Raw genomic sequence first — 20,877 nt, forward strand, 5'->3', positions numbered from 1 at the left:
AAAACATCTCAAATAAAGTATAGCTTACAAGCAATTTAAAACTTACATTAGATAATTTTGGAGTTTAAAATGTAGAAAATTATGTTGGTCATATGACTAAAATAGTTAAATATTAATTTTCTATAAACGAAAATTACACTTTTATTTTTGAAACAGTTAACAAAACTAACCTACTTATAAAGTAATTTTCATAATACATAATCAGGAACACAAAAACAAATTAAAAAGGAACAGTCTATGACCAAAAAAAGTACATTCAATTATACGTAACTAGGTACATAAAATAACACTAAAAGTGACCTTTTTTTAACCAAAAAAAGTACATTTTATTTGAAGTATTTAAGAACATAAAAACGGATTAAAGATGACCTTTTTTCGACCTTTAAAAGTACTTTCCGGTTATAAGCTTTATAAACATTCTAATTGAAGTTTGAGTAATAAAAGTGACTCAAACTACACAAAATAAAGTTAATTTATTTTTGTAACAGTTCATTAGTTAATGAAGATCTGAATGAAATATAGCTTTTATATTTTATCTTTTAAATATTTCATTTGATAAAATGTTAAGGTTATCATTTAGTTATGCTAGTACTTTGTTGTTAATAGTCAAAAATATAAACTAACAGGTTTCTTTTATATAAGGGTTTTTTATGCTATAATTATGGTTTTATACATTTAAAAAAGTTCATAAGTTTCGTTAGAATGTTGTTGTTAAAGTTACCTATTTTTTGTTTGTTCTAGTTAAAAAAGTAAAGTGCATTAAAATGAAAACAGTTTTATTTTGAAATTGTTTATAAAATGACAACGTAATACGAGTAAACGACTTTCGGCATTAAAGATGTTTTCGAAATATTTAAACTGGATCACTTTATAATAAAAGTGGTTCAAGCTACAATAAAATATATTTAAAATTAATTTCATAGTAGTTCATTAACTAATGAAGATTTGTAATTTAATGTGTCTGTTACTACTATATATTTAATTTCAAAAGGTATTCAGTTTATTATTTGGTTTGTTTAGTTGCTTTAAAACAATATAGTTTAGTTGTGAGAATTCAAAAAGTGAATAGGATTGGTTTTTTTTTAAGATTAATTTTTATGCTTATAGCTATTTTTTTCTGTCTACAATTGTTACACAATTAATTTCTATTTAACCATATAACATACTTACAAATATGATTTTTAATGTTAACATCTAATTTTTCTATAAAAACTCTTTAAAAGTAGACCTTTTTTACCAAAAAAAAGTACATTTTGGTCATAATTAGGAACAAAAATAAAACCATCATAAGTGACCTTTTTTCGACCTAATTAAGTATTTTTCATTTGACAAAACTAGGAACAATAAAGCGCATTAAAACTGACCTTTTTTTGACCTAAAAAAGTAGTTTTAATTTAAACAAAGTTAAATACATTACAGCAAATTAAAAATGACCGAATTTTGACCTAAAAAAGTATTTTGACAAATTCAGTATTCATAACTTTAAAACACTAGTTTTATACAATCATTTAAATAAAAGCATACTGTCGTGTAAAGGTTAAGGTAGTAGTAAGTTACTTTTGTGTTGTTTAGAAAACTAATTTATTTATTAGTTTTAGCATAAAAAGGAAAACAAGTATAGCAAGAAACAACATATTCAAAAATTCATAACCTAGTAATCTATTTACTTTACTACTTGGAAAATATTTCAATGACTTCTTTAATATTTTACAACGACTGTGTATACACTCATTATTTAGAATGAATTTAAATTTTGGATAATTTTTGTATTAAAAAATTGTAAAAAAATTCTAAAACTTTAAAATATTAATACGGTACTTTACAGTAAATTGTTTCACTAAAGTATTTTTTTATTAATTTTTATTGTTTTTATTATCATAAGTTCAACAGGTTTTTAATTGGTTATATTTAAATAATTCTTTATTCTCGACAGCAGCACAAAAAATATAATAAAAAATTAGATGGAAAACTCAATGGGAGAGCTAACTGTACAATCATCGTATATTGATGAAGAAGAAATAACTCAACTAAGAGAAATGCCGGACATTTTGTTTGAAAGTGATGTTATAAAAATTGATGAAAGTATGAATGAAACTAGCAACATTTTATTGAATAGTGTGAAAGAAACTAAATTGCAGCTTGATGTAGATGATGTCAAGAATGTCTTGATTTTATCGCGTGAGTTTAATTTAACGCAAAATTAAAATAATGCATAAATTAATTTATCATGAAAATTTCTACTTAATAAAGATTATGTAAGTAAAAATTTCCAAATTATAGTTTGATGCCTTTAAGATTTACAGTTTACTGCAATTAATTATATTCATAACTAATAAAAAAACTACTAGAAAATGAAGTAGCTGTAGATCCTAAATCAAGATTTAATGAACTTTCTATCAAACGTCAAGAAAATCTCGTAAAGCAGCTTGATAAAGTTGATTTAGGACATAAGTCGGACCCAGCTCTTTCGCGTTAGTTGATTTAATTATGTGTTACAGTTTTTATATTTCTGAATATTGTCAATTTTATCTATTTGGTTTGTAAGTTTTATATCTTTAAATAATAGTTAAAGGTAAAATAAAGTTAAATTTAACCTTATTTAAATCTTAAAAAAACGTACTAATATTATAACATAAACTTTGCACAAACTTTAATTATCACTAATTTCTGTTTTTTTACTAAAGAGATACAAAAAGTTATTGTTTTAAGTAAATAACGTGAAATTCAATAAACAGCAGATATAAACACCCCTGTTGTAAAGGACTTCTTCGTAACTGCAGATGATTTTGTAATCAACTATCAAAATCCAGATGATATGAGTACCGTTACAGAAGAACACATAAACACATACGTCAATGATCTTGTTGAAACAAAACAAATAAACTTGTTGAACTCGTTTCTCAGCAGCATTTCTCATCGCAGAGATTTGTTAGAAAACAATGAATCAGTTCTTATTGGAAGAGCTCTTATTGCTTTCCAAAAAGGAGAGTTTAGGTTGGTTTTAATTATTAGATATAAATATTGTATAACATGTATTTAAAGTCGTTTTAATGCACGTAAAATTTTAATTTAAGTTTTAATAAAATATTTAAGACTTATAAAAAACAAAAGTGAACTTAAAACACATTTAAAGACTATGAAACGACTATGTTGAAGTTTGATAATTATATCAGACTGTTTTTTCTATTTTGAAACTTTTAACAATTAAGACTTAAAATCTTATCTAGTTAAAAAGTAGTTAAGACGTTAAAAACAAACACAAATAATACTTTTTAAGAGCTAAAGTTGACTTTCTTCAGTGTTTTATTATTTTTTGATTGACAGAATAATATTAGATTTTTTTCATTTATTTACAAATATTATCTACATAGTATATATCCCTAAGATCAGTAGTTCATAGTCGAATTTTAACCTTAACCATTTACGTCTGAGACTACGTTATTAATATCTAACGTTTTTAGTTTTTACTTTGACCTAAAATTTTTACCTAAATGTCAAATTTGAAACTTTTAAACACTTATCTAAAATTTTTACCTTTTTATTCTTATAGTTGACACCACTTTGTTTTTAGATTATAAAGTGATTTTTTGCTTTTATAATCTAATAATCAAAACGTAGCTTTTTTTAGCAACAGGTTTATTTTGAAAATTAAAAGTTTAGGTAACAGGATGTATATTAAATGTTTGGGCCAACATATTAAGTCTTCTCAAAATTTCTTCTATGTTAACTTGAGAAGTGTATCATAATGTACTTTTAAAATACTAAATAAATAAATAAATTATTACTAAACGTTAAACGTTTTTACAGTGAAATGAAAATTATAATAAAAAGCCACGATTTTCAAACGAAGAATCACACATATTTACAACAGTTATGGTTGAACGCTCACTTTAAAATGTGGGAGCTTGTAAATAAAAGAGAAATAGGGAGTGTAGAAAGATTTAGAACTCGTAAAAAGTACAAATTTCCAAAGACTATATGGGATGGTGATGATACTAACTACAATTTAAAGGTTTAAAATTATTATAAGTTATATATATATTTTGTATATATTTTTTTCTAAAGTTTAGTTATGTAGTTGTTCTTCTTTCTTGAAGTAATGATTACCGAAAGTGGAAAAATTATAAAAAGTTTATTTTTTTATTATAATCCTGTTCAATCAATCATAATTACTTTATAGCTGTTTATATGTATAAAGGCCTGCTATAATCTGGAATCAGCTTTGCGTAATTGTGCAAATAGGTAAAATTATATAATAATAACAAATTAAAAAAAAAAAACAGTGATGAAAAAAAAACAAACAGAATAAAATAAATAAAATAAAACTAAGTAATTAACTTTATTACACTTCTTAGTCTTCATTTTTATCGGTTTTATAAAGTATTCTTTTTTCAGTATTTTCTTCCAGTATTTTGTGTACAGTATATCTCCATTTGGCGCGGTCATTTGCAAGCACCTCTAACTCATCAGATTTTTAGGTCGCGCTTGCATATGACCTTAAAACGTAGTTTCGGACGACCTCGGTTGCGTTTGCCAACTCGCCATACAACTGAGACTTTGGAATTCGATTAGCACACATCTTCATAACATGACTGAGCCAGCGAAGGTACATTGTGGTTGGAAAAGTATTTCTTAACACTTTTTCGTTGGTGATCTTTTGTTGCCATACAGTTCTAGAGGTGAGACGAAGACATCGTAGGTAAAAACTATTAATTTTTTCTCTTGTACGCTAGACAACGTATAGTACAGTACTCCGTACACATGAACGATAAACGTTAGCCTTTGTGCGAATGCTTAACTTTTGGTTATACCAATATCTTGCAGTCAAACGAACGAAAGTGCCTGAGATCTTACAAATAAAACTTTTTATTTCTGTGTCCGATTATGCGTTTGACATAACATTTAAGCCAATGTATACAAAACTTTTTGATATCCTTGCCTTTGATATCCTTGCCATTGATGGTAAAAAAATGTTCTTGATTTTGAAATTTAGTCTTCTTGAGACTTATAGTAAAGCCGAAATCCGAGCATGCCGGTGAAAACTGACTCAGTAGTGTTTGCAGGTTTCGTACAGAGTGAGCCACGAGTAGAGCGTAAGAGGTTTCTTCATCTTTGTCGGTTTTTTAAAGTATTCTTTTTCTCTTTCTTTCAGTCTTTTGTGTCCATTTGGCGCGGTCATTTTCAAGCACCTCTAACTCATCAGATTTTTAGGTCGCGCTTGCATATGACCTTAAAACGTAGTTTCGAACGACCACGGTTGCGTTTGCCAACTCGCCATACAACAGAGACTTTGAAATTCGATTAGTACACATCTTCAGAACATGACTAAGCCAGTGAAGCTTGTGCTTACTGACGTCTCAACACATGATGGTAAAACTAGTACGTCTCAACACTTCCTCGTTGGTGATCGTTTGTTGCCATACAATTCTAAGGGTCCGATGAAGGCATCTAATTTAAAAATATAAATTTTTTTCTCCTGCGAGCTAGACAACGTCCATATTCACTACCGTATATCAGAGTACTGCGTACACAGGAACGACAAGTGTTAGTCTAGTGCGAATGCTTCACTTTTCTTTATCTAAAACGTTTGCATTCAAACGAGCGAAAGTGCCAAGGCCTTACCAATACGACTACTTATTTATGTGTCCAATAATGTGTTTGACGTAACAATTAAGCCAAAATACACAAAGTTTTTTACATCTTCAATATCCTATGCCATTGATTTTAATTAAGGGTAAAATATATGTTTCTTGACCTAGAACTTTCGTCTTCTTGAGATTTATAGCAAGGCCGAATCCAAGCATGTTGCTGAAAACTGACTCGGTAGTGTCTGCAAGTCTTTGACAGTGTAAGCCACGAGTGTAGCACCATTAACAAAGATAAGATCACGTATTGTGAAAATCTTCAGATTTCGCTTTGCTCTTAGACGTGCAACATTTGATACTCGTCCAACAGTTCTTGTATGTAGCTTAATTTCAATTTTTAGGAACCAAATGCATGCATTAATAGCAATGAAAAGAAGATTACAAACAGAGTTAAGCAATTACGCAGGCTTTCTTTACCAAACTTTTGATTTGAAATGAATCAGTAACACTACCATCATGTTGGGTGTGTTGCCCTTGTGTTTTTGTGAAAAGACTTCACAACAGTAAATAAATTAGGACATCCAATCTTCAGCAGTATAGCAAGTAGTCCTTCTCTACTCACTTGGTCAAAAGCTTTAGTAAGGTCAATAAAATCCATATATAAAGAAAAGTCCTGTTAATTACATTTTTTTTGTTAATGGCGTACATGGAACATCAATTTAGTGGTAGATCGTTTAGACCTAAATCTACATTGAGACTCAGGAAATACTCTTCCAGATTCTGGAGTCAAGGTAGAATTACACTAGCAAACGCTTTACAACAATCACAAGAAGAGAAATTCCCCTGTAATTATTGCAGTCTGGTGTAAAACCTTTGTTCTTATATATGTATAATAAACAATGAACTTTACCGCAAGATCAACAACAACAGCATCCGAGACAATCCTACGACCGGTTTCGTCCTTATTAGGACTCATCAGGCAGGAATAGTCGCGAGAAACCGCTATTGTGATCTTAAACAAGCGGGCTTAAGTACGAAGTACTGAAGCGATCGTTTGTGGGTAAAGTTGAAAAAATGACACAGCCAAATCATTCACAGCCAAATCATTCACAGCCCAACGTCTCAGACATTGTCAGTTTGTTGTGAGATTGTAGTCTGCGCTCGTTTGATCAGTTTTAGCCAGTATTTATTTCGGCCATCATCAACGAAGTTGAGATGTTTTATGCAATCGATAATAAACAATGAACTTTACCGCAAGATCAACAACAACAGCATCCGAGACAATCCTACGACCGGTTTCGTCCTTATTAGGACTCATCAGGCAGGAATAGTCGCGAGAAACCGCTATTGTGATCTTAAACAAGCGGGCTTAAGTACGAAGTACTGAAGCGATCGTTTGTGGGTAAAGTTGAAAAAATGACACAGCCAAATCATTCACAGCCCAACGTCTCAGACATTGTCAGCTTGTTGTGAGATTGTAGTCTGCGCTCGTTTGATCAGTTTTAGCCAGTATTTATTTCGGCCATCATCAACGAAGTTGAGATGTTTTATGCAATCGATAATAAACAATGAACTTTACCGCAAGATCAACAACAACAGCATCCGAGACAATCCTACGACCGGTTTCGTCCTTATTAGGACTCATCAGGCAGGAATAGTCGCGAGAAACCGCTATTGTGATCTTAAACAAGCGGGCTTAAGTACGAAGTACTGAAGCGATCGTTTGTGGGTAAAGTTGAAAAAATGACACAGCCAAATCATTCACAGCCCAACGTCTCAGACATTGTCAGCTTGTTGTGAGATTGTAGTCTGCGCTCGTTTGATCAGTTTTAGCCAGTATTTATTTCGGCCATCATCAACGAAGTTGAGATGTTTTAATACTTATATATGGTTATGATCTTACTCCAGAATGCAGAGGGTATAAGTTTTACTAGGTTTATCTTGGTTACTGCGATGAATAATCTCTCGTTTTGTAATTTTTCTCCAATTGGCGTTGCCATTTTGATTTTGTGAATAAATCGACTTAATCTTGTACTTTTTTTTTTCATTTCTAAAGGATTGTGTATGTTCGAAAATCTTATTTTGAATTGCCTTCAAATTGAGCCAATGTAAATATTTTTTTCATTGTTATGCATAACTGTTGCTTTATAATGACTCCTTTAGTAAGACATTCACCGTTAACTGGACACTTATTTTTTGATCTGCAATTGCATAATTTGCAGTTTTCTTCAGTTGTTTCATTTAATTTTAAAGTAATTCTGATTGTGATTAGACAGTTCTTTTTTTAAATTAGGCATGCAGGAATATAAAAACTTAATTTTATTTCTATTAAATATGGAACCATAAAAGTCCGATTTTGGGAAATTCCTGGATACTTATTTTTAAATTGTTTCCCTATATTTGTTTTTTACAATTAATGAAAGGAGATTTGTAGTGAAATTTTTTTTTCTTCTTTAATTTTCTTCTAGTTTTTCCGATAGAATTATTTTGAACATATGATAGAGTTGTTTTAAATTAACAACTTTTTAAAGTCTTCTCATACGGATCTTTTATCTTGTCAAATATATCTTTAGTTTTGGATAGTGATGATAGCATTTTTTGTATCATCGATGAAATTTCTTTTTTTATTAGGTATGGGTGACTTGAATTGAAGTTCATATATATGTTCTTTGTCTTTTCTTTTCTAAATGGAAGGTTTTTATCCTTTTCCAGGTCCATAGTTATGTCAAAAAAGTTCACCCTTTGTGTGCTTAGTTCGATTGTCACTTTTAAGGTATGTTGCTGAAATACTTTCGTTAGAGATTTCCTCAGTTGTTCAATAAATCTTGGTGATCGGTTTTTTACTATGAGCAAACCGTCATCTCGATAAAGGCCGCAGTTAGATTTTTTGATCTTTTTATCATTAATAAGCTCATTTAGCATAAATCATCCTACCAATTCACAAACCTCTACTCCATGAAAACTTTCCATTGGAATTTTAAAAAGATCATATGCTGAGTTCTTTTTTATCCAACACTCATTATTGAAAAATAGAATGGATTTACATGAGTGAAGTATAATTTTAATTTTATTATTACTAACATCAGTATATTTTCTTGCAAATTGGAAAAATCATTAAGAGTTCTTTAGAAATGCTAGGATAAAAGTTCACAACATCAAATTTCGTGAAAGTGTTAAGTTTCTTATTGTTGATATTATTAAACCTTCCAAGAACTTCAAATGAACTTTTCCACTGTAGCAGTCCTGTTTTAGATCTTATTACAGGCAGAATGTTATCCAGTGTTTTCTTACAGTATACTCCTAAACTAGACTTGCATGTATTTATTAATCTACATGATTTTTTGTTTGTAAATTTTTCTTTATGATCATTTAGTGTGATAAAAGCATTTGTATTAATTGTCTACAAGGAATGCCAAAATGTATTGCACAAGAAATTTAGAACGCTTAAAACTCATGTAGGGGTGTATGAAGTTCATTTAGAAACTTATTCTAGGTATTCTGGAGTTTATTATGAAGAGAAAAATGGTTTTGGGCACATTTAAGAGGTGTTTTTAAAATATACTTAATCTTAAAGAATTTTAACAAAAAAGAAACATCGCCCCTTTAGTGAAAGTTTGGCAACTGAGGAGCAGTAGTTAGCGAGAAATTGAAATGGGTAATTAAACAGTCAAGAACGATAATTAACAAAAGAAGAGAATTTTATTAATTTGTGCGGTAGGAGCAGTTAATAAAACTAGTTTAGGAAACTAATCTTATATAGTTCATTAGTTGATAGACAAGTAAATTGGTAAATAATGGTTTCAAAAATGCACGAAGGGACTTTTTTAGACGAAGGATCACTTATGCAAAAAGACGACACTTTTGAAATAGTTGAAATATTTTCTTTAGTTAACTATTATTTTTATCTTTTTATTATTGCTATCCTTTCTACCACTAAGTCTCAGCCTTGGTTTTTTTATGTACTATTATTTTAATAAACATTTTCTATTTCTTGTTACTATAGCGGTTACCCATAACCCTAACATTTGGTCGTTTTTATTTTTAATTATTTCTTTTTCTTTGATGTTACTGTTACCCATAACTTACCTTTGGTCGGTAATTTCTTTTTTATTTTTGTTTTTATTCTATTTAAATCTCGTGTTAAAGTTTTAGCTGATAATTGTTCAAATAAAATTATTAAACTAAAATTTATTTTACCAATGTTTAGAATAATTTACATTTGCAATAATCGATTTTAACAATAAAACTGTAACAATAAAACTATAATGATTATTACTAACTGATTATAAAATAATGATATTTATACTTTTATATAAATAAAGACATTTAAAGTTATCAAAAACTTAAAGAAACATTTTTTTAAAGTCATAATTAATATAAATATTTTGTTAATAACATAACCTTCTTTTAAAAGTTTTGTTTTTTTATTTGATTTTAAGAACTTTCAAAACGAGAAACTGATTTTAGAAATAATCACGGCTTAGAAAAGATCGGCTTTTACTTTAAACAAAGACATTTAATGTTTCTAAATGACTTAAAGAAAACCTTTTATAAAAGTTACAACTCATTTAGATTTTTTGTGGATAATAATAACTACTTATAAAAAGTATAGTGTGTCTATTTATTAGTTAGCCGCATTTAAAAAAAAACATTGATTTCTATACTTTTTATTAATTTATAAAATTCAAACTAATAATTTCTTGAGGATTAATCTTTTAAAAGTAATTTACAGTAACCTGTCGCTTTAGTACGCATTATGAACATAGCGCAAAAAAGCCTACTCAACTTGAAATGCTTACTCAACTAACCAAACATACATTAAACTTGATAAAATAAATTTTAAAAAGTCTGTTTTATTCTTCCCAATGTTACAAACTGTAAACAGCCATGCATTTTTAAGTTATTAAAGCTGTCAAAAACAGATATAAATTCATATTTTCATAAGATGTTTAGTCATTCCATAAACTGGACAAAAACAACTAAAAATTATTGAAAAAGATTATTTCAAACTTATTTGATCAAAATTAACTTTCTTAAACTGGACTTGAAAAACAATTTAAATAGTGTTGTCACAAAAACTTTTGACTAAAATAACTTCTTAAAACTTTTCAAGAGTTTTAACATCAACGCCACGCATTAATATATTGATTAAACTTGTAAGCACAGATAGTAAATACAATAAAATATTTGAATAAGGAATACTAGAAAATTATAACCCTCTTGTTTTCGAAAAACAGCAAGCAGTGTATGAAGAAGAGAATTTTAATTAAATGAGAATGAGCCATTAGGTGTTGGTAACAATAGACAAATTTTACAAGCTACAAGTAGTCCTGTCTGTGTTTACACCAAGTATGTCACTCTAGAATAGGGGTCGGCAGGCAATTGGTTCTCGCGGGCCAAATTTCTAATTTCAAAATTTTCCGCGGGCCGCAGAGTAGTTTTAGTCAGTTTTTATTCTTAATCAGATTTAATCATATTTAGTTAATTTTAGGGGTCTGGCCTCACCGAACTCAAACTATGTTTTTATTTTAGGGTCTAAAACTAATATTTAATATAATACTGATTTTCTAATATTATTTTAATCATTATTTATAAATTTATTTAAATAAATTAACAATTTAGTTCTTTTCATTACCACCTAACTCTTTAACAATGAAATAAGAAATTTATCAGACGTTTTGTGTTAAAAGAAATTACACGATACACAATCACAGTAATAAAATAATTAACAACAAGCACAGTGATGCAATAAAACAATTAATAAAATATGATATCCATCTCATCTTCTAGTTCGGTCTCATAAATGTTGTTTTTTCTCCATTCTTCTAGTCTTTTGCATTTTATAAATATCCATTTTACGTAGTCAATTACAACCAATTCTCACTGACATCTGTAAAAAACAAAGCTCGAAAAACAGATGTGGATAACTATGTACACTTTTTAAATAATTAGCTTTTGTTAATTTAATTATTCTTTTGTTTTAAATTGTTAAAAAAATCTTTATATATTCAATACATTGCGCAGCACATATTTAAAGTTTCAGTTATTTTGTGAAATTAACTAAAATATAAACAAAACTTATCTTATTAATTTCATTTTAAACAGCGTAAAGTTTTCTTTAAAAACCCTTAAATACTTTAATAATCTATTTAAAGTTTTTTTGGTTGCAACTTTTTCAAACAAAACAGTTACAATCAGTTCGTCAAACCAGTCAGTGTTTTTAAAAGATAAAAAATGTAAAAAGCAAAGACTGAAAAACTTTACCGTTTTAACAAAATAATTTACAAATTACAAAAAGAATTAGTTTTAGTAAATAGTTTTAGATTTTTTTCAATCTTTCTTTCCAAATATCAATATAGAGATAAAATTATTATAAAAGAAACATTTCTATAATCATATGTCGAAGCAAATAAATAAATTATAAAGAAATGACATGTTAGTAACACACTGTAATGTTTGTACAGTGTTTGTACACATAAAAACCTTTGTACTAAATAAAATACTTATTACATTGTCAACTTACTGAATCTAAGTAACTTTCCCACCCAAGTACGTTAGCTTTTGTATACACTTCAAGATGTTGTTGTTTGAAAGGAAAAGCTAAATCTAAATCTTAAAGAAAAACTGCTAAAACTACTATTTTTCTTTTTCCACATATTTAAGCTAAAGCAGTAAAAATAGTAAATGATTTTTAAACGATATCCAGGAACTTATAAACGAAACTAATAAAAGTATTGTTTATTTTTCAAAAATTCAATTTAAAATATAGTTTTGTTTAGCGGGCAAAATTTACATGCTCGCTGGCCACAGCTTTTTATTCGCCGGGCATTTTAACAAAAAACATGCTTTTAAGCCACAGATTTACACTTCGAGGGCCGCAGTTTGTCGATCCCTGCTCTAGAAAAAAAATGTTTTTAGTAGAAATGCAAGTACCTGCTTGGGAAAAAAACTATAAAAAGCTACAAATAGCTCAAAAAAACGTTTTAAGACATTTTGAAAAGAACTTGCAAACAAAAAGAAAAGCTAGACTTAAAATTATGTTGTTAAGAGCATTTGTATTCACTTTCTATTGTGCACTCTTTTGTGCATTAAATTTACTTTGGATTGCACAAGATTTTTAAGATGTGCTAAGTTTGTTTTGAAGTTACACTAAATATTCTGCAGTTTATGTGGAACAGCAAAAATAAGGTTTTAGGCGTTTTGAATGGTAGGTTTTTGTGAAATATTTTTGAAGGGGGCCATAGCTTTTTTTATTTTTTTAAAGAGTGCCATTTGAAAAAACATAAGAACAGACATATTTTTAAAAACATTGGTCTTCAAGGTGTGCCAAAATTTTATCAGGCTGCAGAAGAATTTTATAACGGTTTAAATTCATGTAGGGGTATACAAAATTCATTTTAAAACTTATGCTATATATTCTAGAGTTTATTATAAGAAGCAAAAAATGGCCATATGCAAATCTGAAGAGAGTTTAATTACTAAATAGTATAAAACCATTTTTAAGTAGTTATGGCACTTTTGGGAAGTGTTGAGCTCGGGTGCACATGATTTTTGATTCCAGTTTTGTTTGTACAGATTTCCACTGTCAAACAATATTTAGTTCTAAACAAATTACAGTTTCTATTTTCATAGTTTTCGTTAAACATCTAAACTTTTTATTGAACTTTTACATTTATATCTCAACCGTAGGGAATATTAGTGTCAATTCCACTGATCATTGATTTATTTTTTCTTAACTTTACTACGAATTTTTAAAATATTTTTACTCCTATAGTTTAAGTATCGAGTACGCAATCTTAAATTGAACAGATCGTTAATACATTAAACAAATAAACTGTAATGCATTTGTTTTAAGTTATTTATGTAATATATTTTGTTTTATAACCTTTTTTTGATTCCTTCGGTTTTGATGTTCATAAATTTTATTAGTTGTTCCATATTTTTGTAACACTACTTTCCGGTATTATTTTTTTAATTTTAAAGAAAAAAAAAGTTTTGGCGATTATAACGTTTTTAGTTTAAAAAATGCGTACTCAAACGGTAGGTTACTGTATATATATACTTATTACAAGATATTTTGTGTGTTTTTTTGTGTCGAAATTAAGTTTTAAATAGTTAGCGTGTTTAATAAAATAATTAATAAATATTTTATTTCAAAGAATTTTATTTTAAACTGAGTTTACTTAATTGTAGATCTTTAGTTGAAGTTAGATTCTTAACAAATAAACTTTTTCATGAAGCAGCATATTGAAGTTAAGTGTATGTTTAGATTAATACAAAGGCTAAAGACCAAAAAAATAACTTGGAATAAAAATTTGTGGTAATAAATACAAAAAATATTGTAACGAAAAAACAGATGACTTTGAAGACTAGCTGAATTAAAATCTAAAAGGTTGTTTTTACTAAATAAAAGTTTTATATAGACGATAAAAATACAATTGTCAACATTCATAAAGTCAAAAAACAATAACATAAATAAATAAACTAACTACAAGTTCACCAAGTAGTTACTCGATAATTTTTAACTTATTAATTAGTTCTTCTAATATAACAAGTTAAAATGTAGACTGAAAATATCAACCGAGATCGTCGAACTAGTCGTTTTGAGAACGTCTGCGAATGCAACCAGAGAAGTTTTGATGTAAGCAATGATGAGTGTAAGAAGGTCGCTACCGAAACAAATAATAAAACCAAAATATTGAAAGATAGTGAGAACAACAATTTTGAAACAAAGCAGACGAAAAAGCTGATAAAAAATTTGTTCTACTTTATTTAACTTTCCTTATTAATAACTTGTTCTATCAATCATTATGTTGTATCAAAGTGTTCTTTTTGTTTACATTTTTTTCCGTGGGTAGAATACCTTTTATATTTATACATCATAATTGTAGACTTATTTAAGTGCATTTTTATATAGTTTGATTAATAAATTTCCATATTTATTCAAAAATAATTATCAAATGTTTTTTATATAAAATAACTTTATGAATGCAAAAACAAAATTTATGAGATTTTATAATAAGTTCATACTAAATATTTTATCGTCAACTTCTAGTAACACTTTTAAAGAATTGAAATAAATATCGTTTTACATTGTTTCTAAAAACAAAACATGCTCAAAATACAAACTTAATTATTCATATTTTTATTTAAAACTTCATTAACTAATTAAAAACTGAATTTTGATCTCATTTTAATACCTAGCTCGTGATTTTCGTTACCTACCTTAACATATTAAGATCGATTTTTATTTTAGCTCACTAGTCTTAGACACATATAACAGTTTAGATTTAAAAAAAGTTAGTAGCAACAACCGTTCTTGTAAACGCGTCAAAGCATTTGTTTTTTGTTATTCAATTTACCTCTACTTACGAATAATTATTCAGATAATAAAAAGATCAACTACAATAAAAATTCTCACGGTATTTCTAAAAAATCAGCACTAAAACTATAAATTAATATTAACAACTGTTATGAAGAAAAAAATGCATTAAGCAAACACGTTTTGAAATCTTAGAAAATAGTTTACATAACTATACGTTTGATTATTAGCATCTTATAAAAAGAAGCATTATCTTTTCCAGACATAAATATACAGTTTAAGGCAAAGTTTTATAGATCAAAAAGTCTTGTATAAATAACAATTTAAATTTTCAAAGTATTAAATTAATACAAGCATTATTTTATTTTTATAAAAAAGAATCTTTTTTTTTCAAGTCAGAAAATCTTTTATTTCGTTCCTTTTCATTTGTTCTTAAAGATTTTTTAAACAGCAGTGTTTTAACTTTGATCAAATGTGCTATCGCTGAATATCTTGAATTAGTATAGAGTGATGTTGCCTGCAGCCCATGAAGAGTCATAGTGCGACCTGCGAGCATTTTCATATTAAATGGGTTGCAGCTCATCAAAGGTATTTTCTGCTTCCTTCCTGCAAACATGAAAGTGTGCCTGCAATTTATAAATTTACTGGAAAATTCTACGTTTAAAGTAAAGAGCAAAATAAATATCTCAAATAAAGTATAGCTTACAAGCAATTTAAAACTTACATTAGATAATTTTGGAGTTTAAAATGTAGAAAATTATGTTTTTCATATGACTAAAATAGTTAAATATTAATTTTTTATAAACGAAAAATTTTACTTTTATTTTTGAAATAGTTAACAAAACTAATCTACTTATAAAGTAATTTTCATTATACATAATCAGGAACACAAAAACAAATTAAAAAGGAAAAGTTTATGACCAAAAAAGTACATTCAATTATACGTAAATAGGTACATAAATAAACATTAAAAGTGACCTTTTTTTGACCAAAAAAAGAACATTTTATTTGAAGTATTTAAGAACATAAAAACGGATTAAAGATGACCTTTTTTCGACCTAAAAAAGTACTTTCCGGTTATAAGCTTTATAAACATTCTAATTGAAGTTTGAGTAATAAAAGTGACTCAAACTACACAAAATAAAGTTAATTTATTTTTGTAACAGTTCATTAGTTAATGAAGATCTGAATGTAATATAGCTTTTATATTTTATCTTTAAATATTTCATTTGATAAAATGTTAAGGTTATCATTTAGTTTTGCTAGTACTGTGTTGTTAGAAGACAAAAATATAAACTAACAAGTTTCTTTTATATAATATTTTTTATGCTATAATTATGGTTTTATACACTTAAAAAAGTTCATAAGTTTCGTTAGAATGTTGTTGTTAAAACGACCTATTTTTGACAAAAAAAAAAAGTTTTTATTTGTTCTAGTTTTAAAAGTAAAGCGCATTCAAATAAAAACTTTTTATTTTGAAATAGTTGATAAAATGACAACGTATTACGAGTAAACGACTTTCAGCATTAAAGATGTTTTTGAAACAATTAAACTGGATCACTTTATAATAAAAGTGGTTCAAGCTACAATAAAATATATTTAAAATTATTTTTGTAGTAGTTCATTAACTAATGAAGATTTGTAATTTAATGTGTCTGTTTAGTAGCTTTACAACTATATATTTATTTTTAAAAGGTATTCAGTTCATTATTTAGTTTGTTTAGTTGCTTTAAAACAATATAGTTTAGTTGTGAGAAGTCAAAAAGTGAACAGGATTGGTTTTTTTTAAGATTAACTTTTATACTTATAACTATTTTTTTCTGTCTACAACTGTTACACAATATACTTCTATTTAACCATATAGCATACTTACAAATATGATTTTTAATGTTAACATCTTTTTTTTCTTTAAAAACTCTTTCAAAATTGACCTTTTTTACCAAAAAAAGGTACTTTTTTGGTCATAATTAGGAACACAAAAAAAAAACATCACAAGTGACCTTTTTTCGACCTAATTAAGTATTTTTCATTTGACAAAACTAGAACAACAAAGCGCATTAAAACTGACCTTTTTTTGACCTAAAAAAGTAGATTTCATTTAAACAAAGTTAAATACATTATAACGGTTTAAAATGACCGAATTTCGACCTAAAAAAGTATTTTGACAAATTCAGTATTTATAACTTTAAAACACTAGTTTTATAAAATCATTTAAATAAAAGTATACTGTCGTGTAAAGGTGTAGGTAGTAGTAAGTTATTTTTGTGTTGTTTAGAAAACTAGTTTATTTATTAGTTTTAGCATAATATGGAAAACAAGTATAGCAAGAAACAACATATTCAAAATTTCATAACCTACTAGTCTATATACTTTACTACTTGGAAAATATTTCAATGACTCGTTTAATATTTTACAATAACTGTGTATACACTCATCATTTAGAATGAATTTAAGTTTTGGATAAACTTTGTATTAAAAAATTGTAAAGAAATTCTAAGACTTTAAAATATTAATACGGTACTTTACAGTAAATTTTTTACTAAAGTAGTTTTTTTAATAAACTTTTATTGTTTTTATTATCATAAGTTCAACAGGTTTTTAATTGGTTTTAATTGAAATAAAATCTTTTTTCTCGACAGCAATACATAAAGAAAATATATAAAGTTATATGGAAAACTTTATGGCAGAGCCAACTGTACAATCGTCAGAAATTGATGGAAACCCAAATCTAAAAAAAGTTCCTCAACCAAGAGAAATTTCAGGGATTCCGTTTGAAGGTGATGTTATAAAACTTAATGAAAGTATGAATGAAACTAACAGTATTGCAGGTAAAAGTGTGAAAGAAAGTAAATTGCATCTTGGTATAGATGAATACGAGAATATCTTGATTACATGTCGTTAGTTTAGTTTTAATGCAAAATTTAAAACAATGAATAAAGTAATAAAATGCTATCATGAAAATTACTACTTGATGAAAAATAATTCATGTATTTAAAAATTTCTAAAGTATAGTGTGAATACATTTAAGTTTTACAGTTTAATGCAAGTAATTTTATTCATAATTAATTTAAAAAAAAACTGATAGAAAATAAAGAGGCTGTAGAGCCGAAATCAAGAACTAATGAACTTTTTATCAAACTTCAAAAGAACCTCGAAAAGTCGCTTGGTAAAGATGATTCAGTACATAAGTTGGACCCACCTCCTTTGCGTTAGTTTTTTTTAATATGTGTTACAATATTTTTTTCTAATTTTTTTATTTTTATCTTTTTATAAATTTTAAACCTTGAAATAAAGTTTAAAGGGATAAAGTTTTTTTAATGAGTTTTCAAAACTTAAAATCGTTTAGATATTTAGAAAAATAATACAATAATATAAACTAAGCATGAATTTAAAATATTATTTTTGAATCACGAGTAATTAACAGCTGCAAAAAGTTGTTTTTCTTTTAAATAAATAATGGGATATTCAACTAATAGCAGATCTAAACACCCCTGATGTGATGAACTTTTTAGAAGCTACAGATGATTTTGTAATCAACAATCAAAATTCAGATGATATGACTACTGTTACAGAAGAACAGATAAACACACACGTCAATAATCTTGTTGAAACAAAACAAATAAACTTGTTGAACTCGTTTCTCAGCAGCATTTCTCATCGCAGAGATTTGTTAGAAAACAATGAATCAGTTCTTATTGGAAGAGCTCTCATTGCTTTCCATAAAGGAGAGTTTAGGTTGGTTTTATTATTATATATAAAATTTTGTTTACTAAGTACTTGAAATTTTAATAATAAACGATTTTTTTTACTTGAGTTTGAATAAAATATTAAGTTTAAAAAAAAAAAAAAATAAACTTAAAAACATTTAAGGACTATGAAACGATTGTGTTGAAGTTTGATAATCATATCAAACTGTTTTTTACTTTAAAACCTTTAGCAACTAAGACTTTTAAAGTTATTTTTAGTTAAAACGTAGTAAAGACATTAAAAACAAACAAAAATAGTACTTTACTTGCAAAAACTCTCATATAAACGGCAACAAATCGTATAACACATTTTATATTAACATAAGTAGTTCTTTACTTTTAATTCTGTTTCTTAGTTTAATAAAATATCGCCCTTAAAAAATAAAATAATTCATCCTTAATCTTTAGTTACCTCTTATTTCATATAGTCTTGGCCCAGTTTCTTAAATTTTTAGTTTTTGGTTCTAAACATTTTACCTCAACCTTAATTTTTACACCGTAAACATAAAATCAACACCTAACCAATACTATTAGCTTTAAAATAACCTTTTAAACCTAACTACTTAATAGCGTAACCATTTTCTTCCTCCCTTTTTAGAATGTTAATAGAAAATGGTGAATCTTAAGTATCTGTTGTCACTTAAAATTCCTTTAAGATAAAATACAAACCGCTTTTAAATATGTAACATTACGACAAGTGTTTAGCATAACTAGTTTTTTAGGAGCTAAAGTTGACTTTCTTCAATGTGTTATTCTTTTAGGGTTGACAGAAAAATATGAGATTTTTTTCATGTATATACAAAGGTTATCTACAAAGTATATATCTTTAACATCTGTAGTTCATAGTCGAAGTTTACCCTTAACTATTCTCGTCTGAGACTAATTTATTAATATCTAACATTTTAATTTTTTTTTACTTTAACCTAAAAGTTTAATCTTAATCCCTAATTTGAAACTTTTAAACACTTACCTAAAATGTTTACCATTTTATCCTAATAGTTGACACGACTTTGTTTTTTTAGATTATAAATTTGTTTTTAGGCTTTAATATTATAATAATCAAAAAGTATTTTTTTTTAGCAACAGGTTTCTTTTGAAAAATAATAGTTTTAAGATTATAGGATTTATATTATATATATGGGCCAACACATTAAGTCTTCTAAAAACTTCTACTATGTTAACCAGAGAAGTGTAAGATAATGTACTTTTAATATAGTAACTAAACAAATAAATTTTTATTAAACATTAAACGTTTTTACAGTGAAATGAAAGTTATAATAAAAAGCCATGATTTTCAAACGAAGAATCACAAAAATTTACAACAACTATGGTTAGAAGCTCACTTTAAAATGTGGGAGCTTGTAAATAAAAGAGAAATAGGGAGTGTAGAAAGATTTAGAACTCGTAAAAAGTACAAATTTCCAAGGACTATATGGGATGGTGAAGATACTAACTACAATTTAAAGGTTTAAAATTATTATAAGTTATATATATATTTTGTATATATTTTTTTCTAAAATTTAATTATGTAGTTGTTCTTCTTTCTTGAAATAATGATTACCGAAAGTATAAAAATCATAATAAGTTTATTTTTTTACTATAATCCTGTTCAATCAATCGAAATTACTTTTTAGATATTTATATGTATAAAGGCCCGCAATAAGCCGGAATCAGCTATGCGTAATTGTGCAAATAGACAAAAATTTTTGATATTGACAAATTAAAAAAAAACAGTAATGATAAAAATACAAACAAACAGATTCAAAAGTAAAATAAAATAAAACTAAGTAAATAATTTTTTTGCACTTCTTAATATTGGGTTTTATCGGTTTTATAAAGTATTCTTTTTCCGTTTTTTTCAGTCTTTTTTGTACAGTATATCTCCATTTGGCGCGGTCATTTGCAAGCACCTCTAACTCATCAGATTTTTATGTCGCGCTTGCATATGTCCTTAAAACTTTGTTTCGGACGTCCTCGGTTGCGTTTGCCAACGACCAAATCGCCATACAACTGAGACTTTGAAATTCGATTAGTACACATCTTCAGATCATAACTGAGCCAGCGACGCTTGCGCTTACTGACGGTAAGTACATGATGTTAAAACTAATACGTCTCAACACTTCCTCGTTGGTGATCGTTTGTTGCCATACAATTCTAAGGGTAAGACGAATGCATCGTAGGTAATTGGTATTAAATTTCTTCTCCTGCGCGCTAGACAACGTCC

The 20,877-nt window shown here is 27.2% G+C and overlaps 1 protein-coding gene across 1 annotated transcript; it reads left to right on the forward strand.

Moving 5' to 3' along the window:
* The first annotated feature begins 1,961 nt into the window (after positions 1-1,961).
* Positions 1,962-20,569, forward strand: LOC145832493 (uncharacterized). Its single transcript, XM_082939811.1, has 10 exons — positions 1,962-2,178; positions 2,349-2,471; positions 2,736-2,994; positions 3,808-4,012; positions 14,152-14,293; positions 17,595-17,735; positions 17,993-18,115; positions 18,459-18,642; positions 19,915-20,119; positions 20,516-20,569. Exons 1-10 carry the CDS (start codon positions 1,962-1,964, stop codon positions 20,567-20,569), a joined length of 1,653 nt encoding a protein of 550 aa, XP_082795937.1.
* The last annotated feature ends 308 nt before the right edge of the window (positions 20,570-20,877 follow it).

The sequence above is a fragment of the Thalia democratica genome, chromosome 3 (assembly GCF_965202585.1).
Source record: "Thalia democratica chromosome 3, ktThaDemo2.hap1.1, whole genome shotgun sequence".
NCBI lineage: Eukaryota > Metazoa > Chordata > Thaliacea > Salpida > Salpidae > Thalia > Thalia democratica.

Bases quoted from the DNA above. Each gene is read 5' to 3' on its own strand.
- LOC145832493 (XM_082939811.1), top strand. From the start codon at position 1,962: ATGGAAAACTCAATGGGAGAGCTAACTGTACAATCATCGTATATTGAT. The intron at 2,995-3,807 runs GTTGGTTTTAAT...ACGTTTTTACAG, and splicing joins TTCCAAAAAGGAGAGTTTAG to TGAAATGAAAATTATAATAA. The intron at 17,736-17,992 runs GTAAAAGTGTGA...AAAAACTGATAG, and splicing joins TGAAACTAACAGTATTGCAG to AAAATAAAGAGGCTGTAGAG.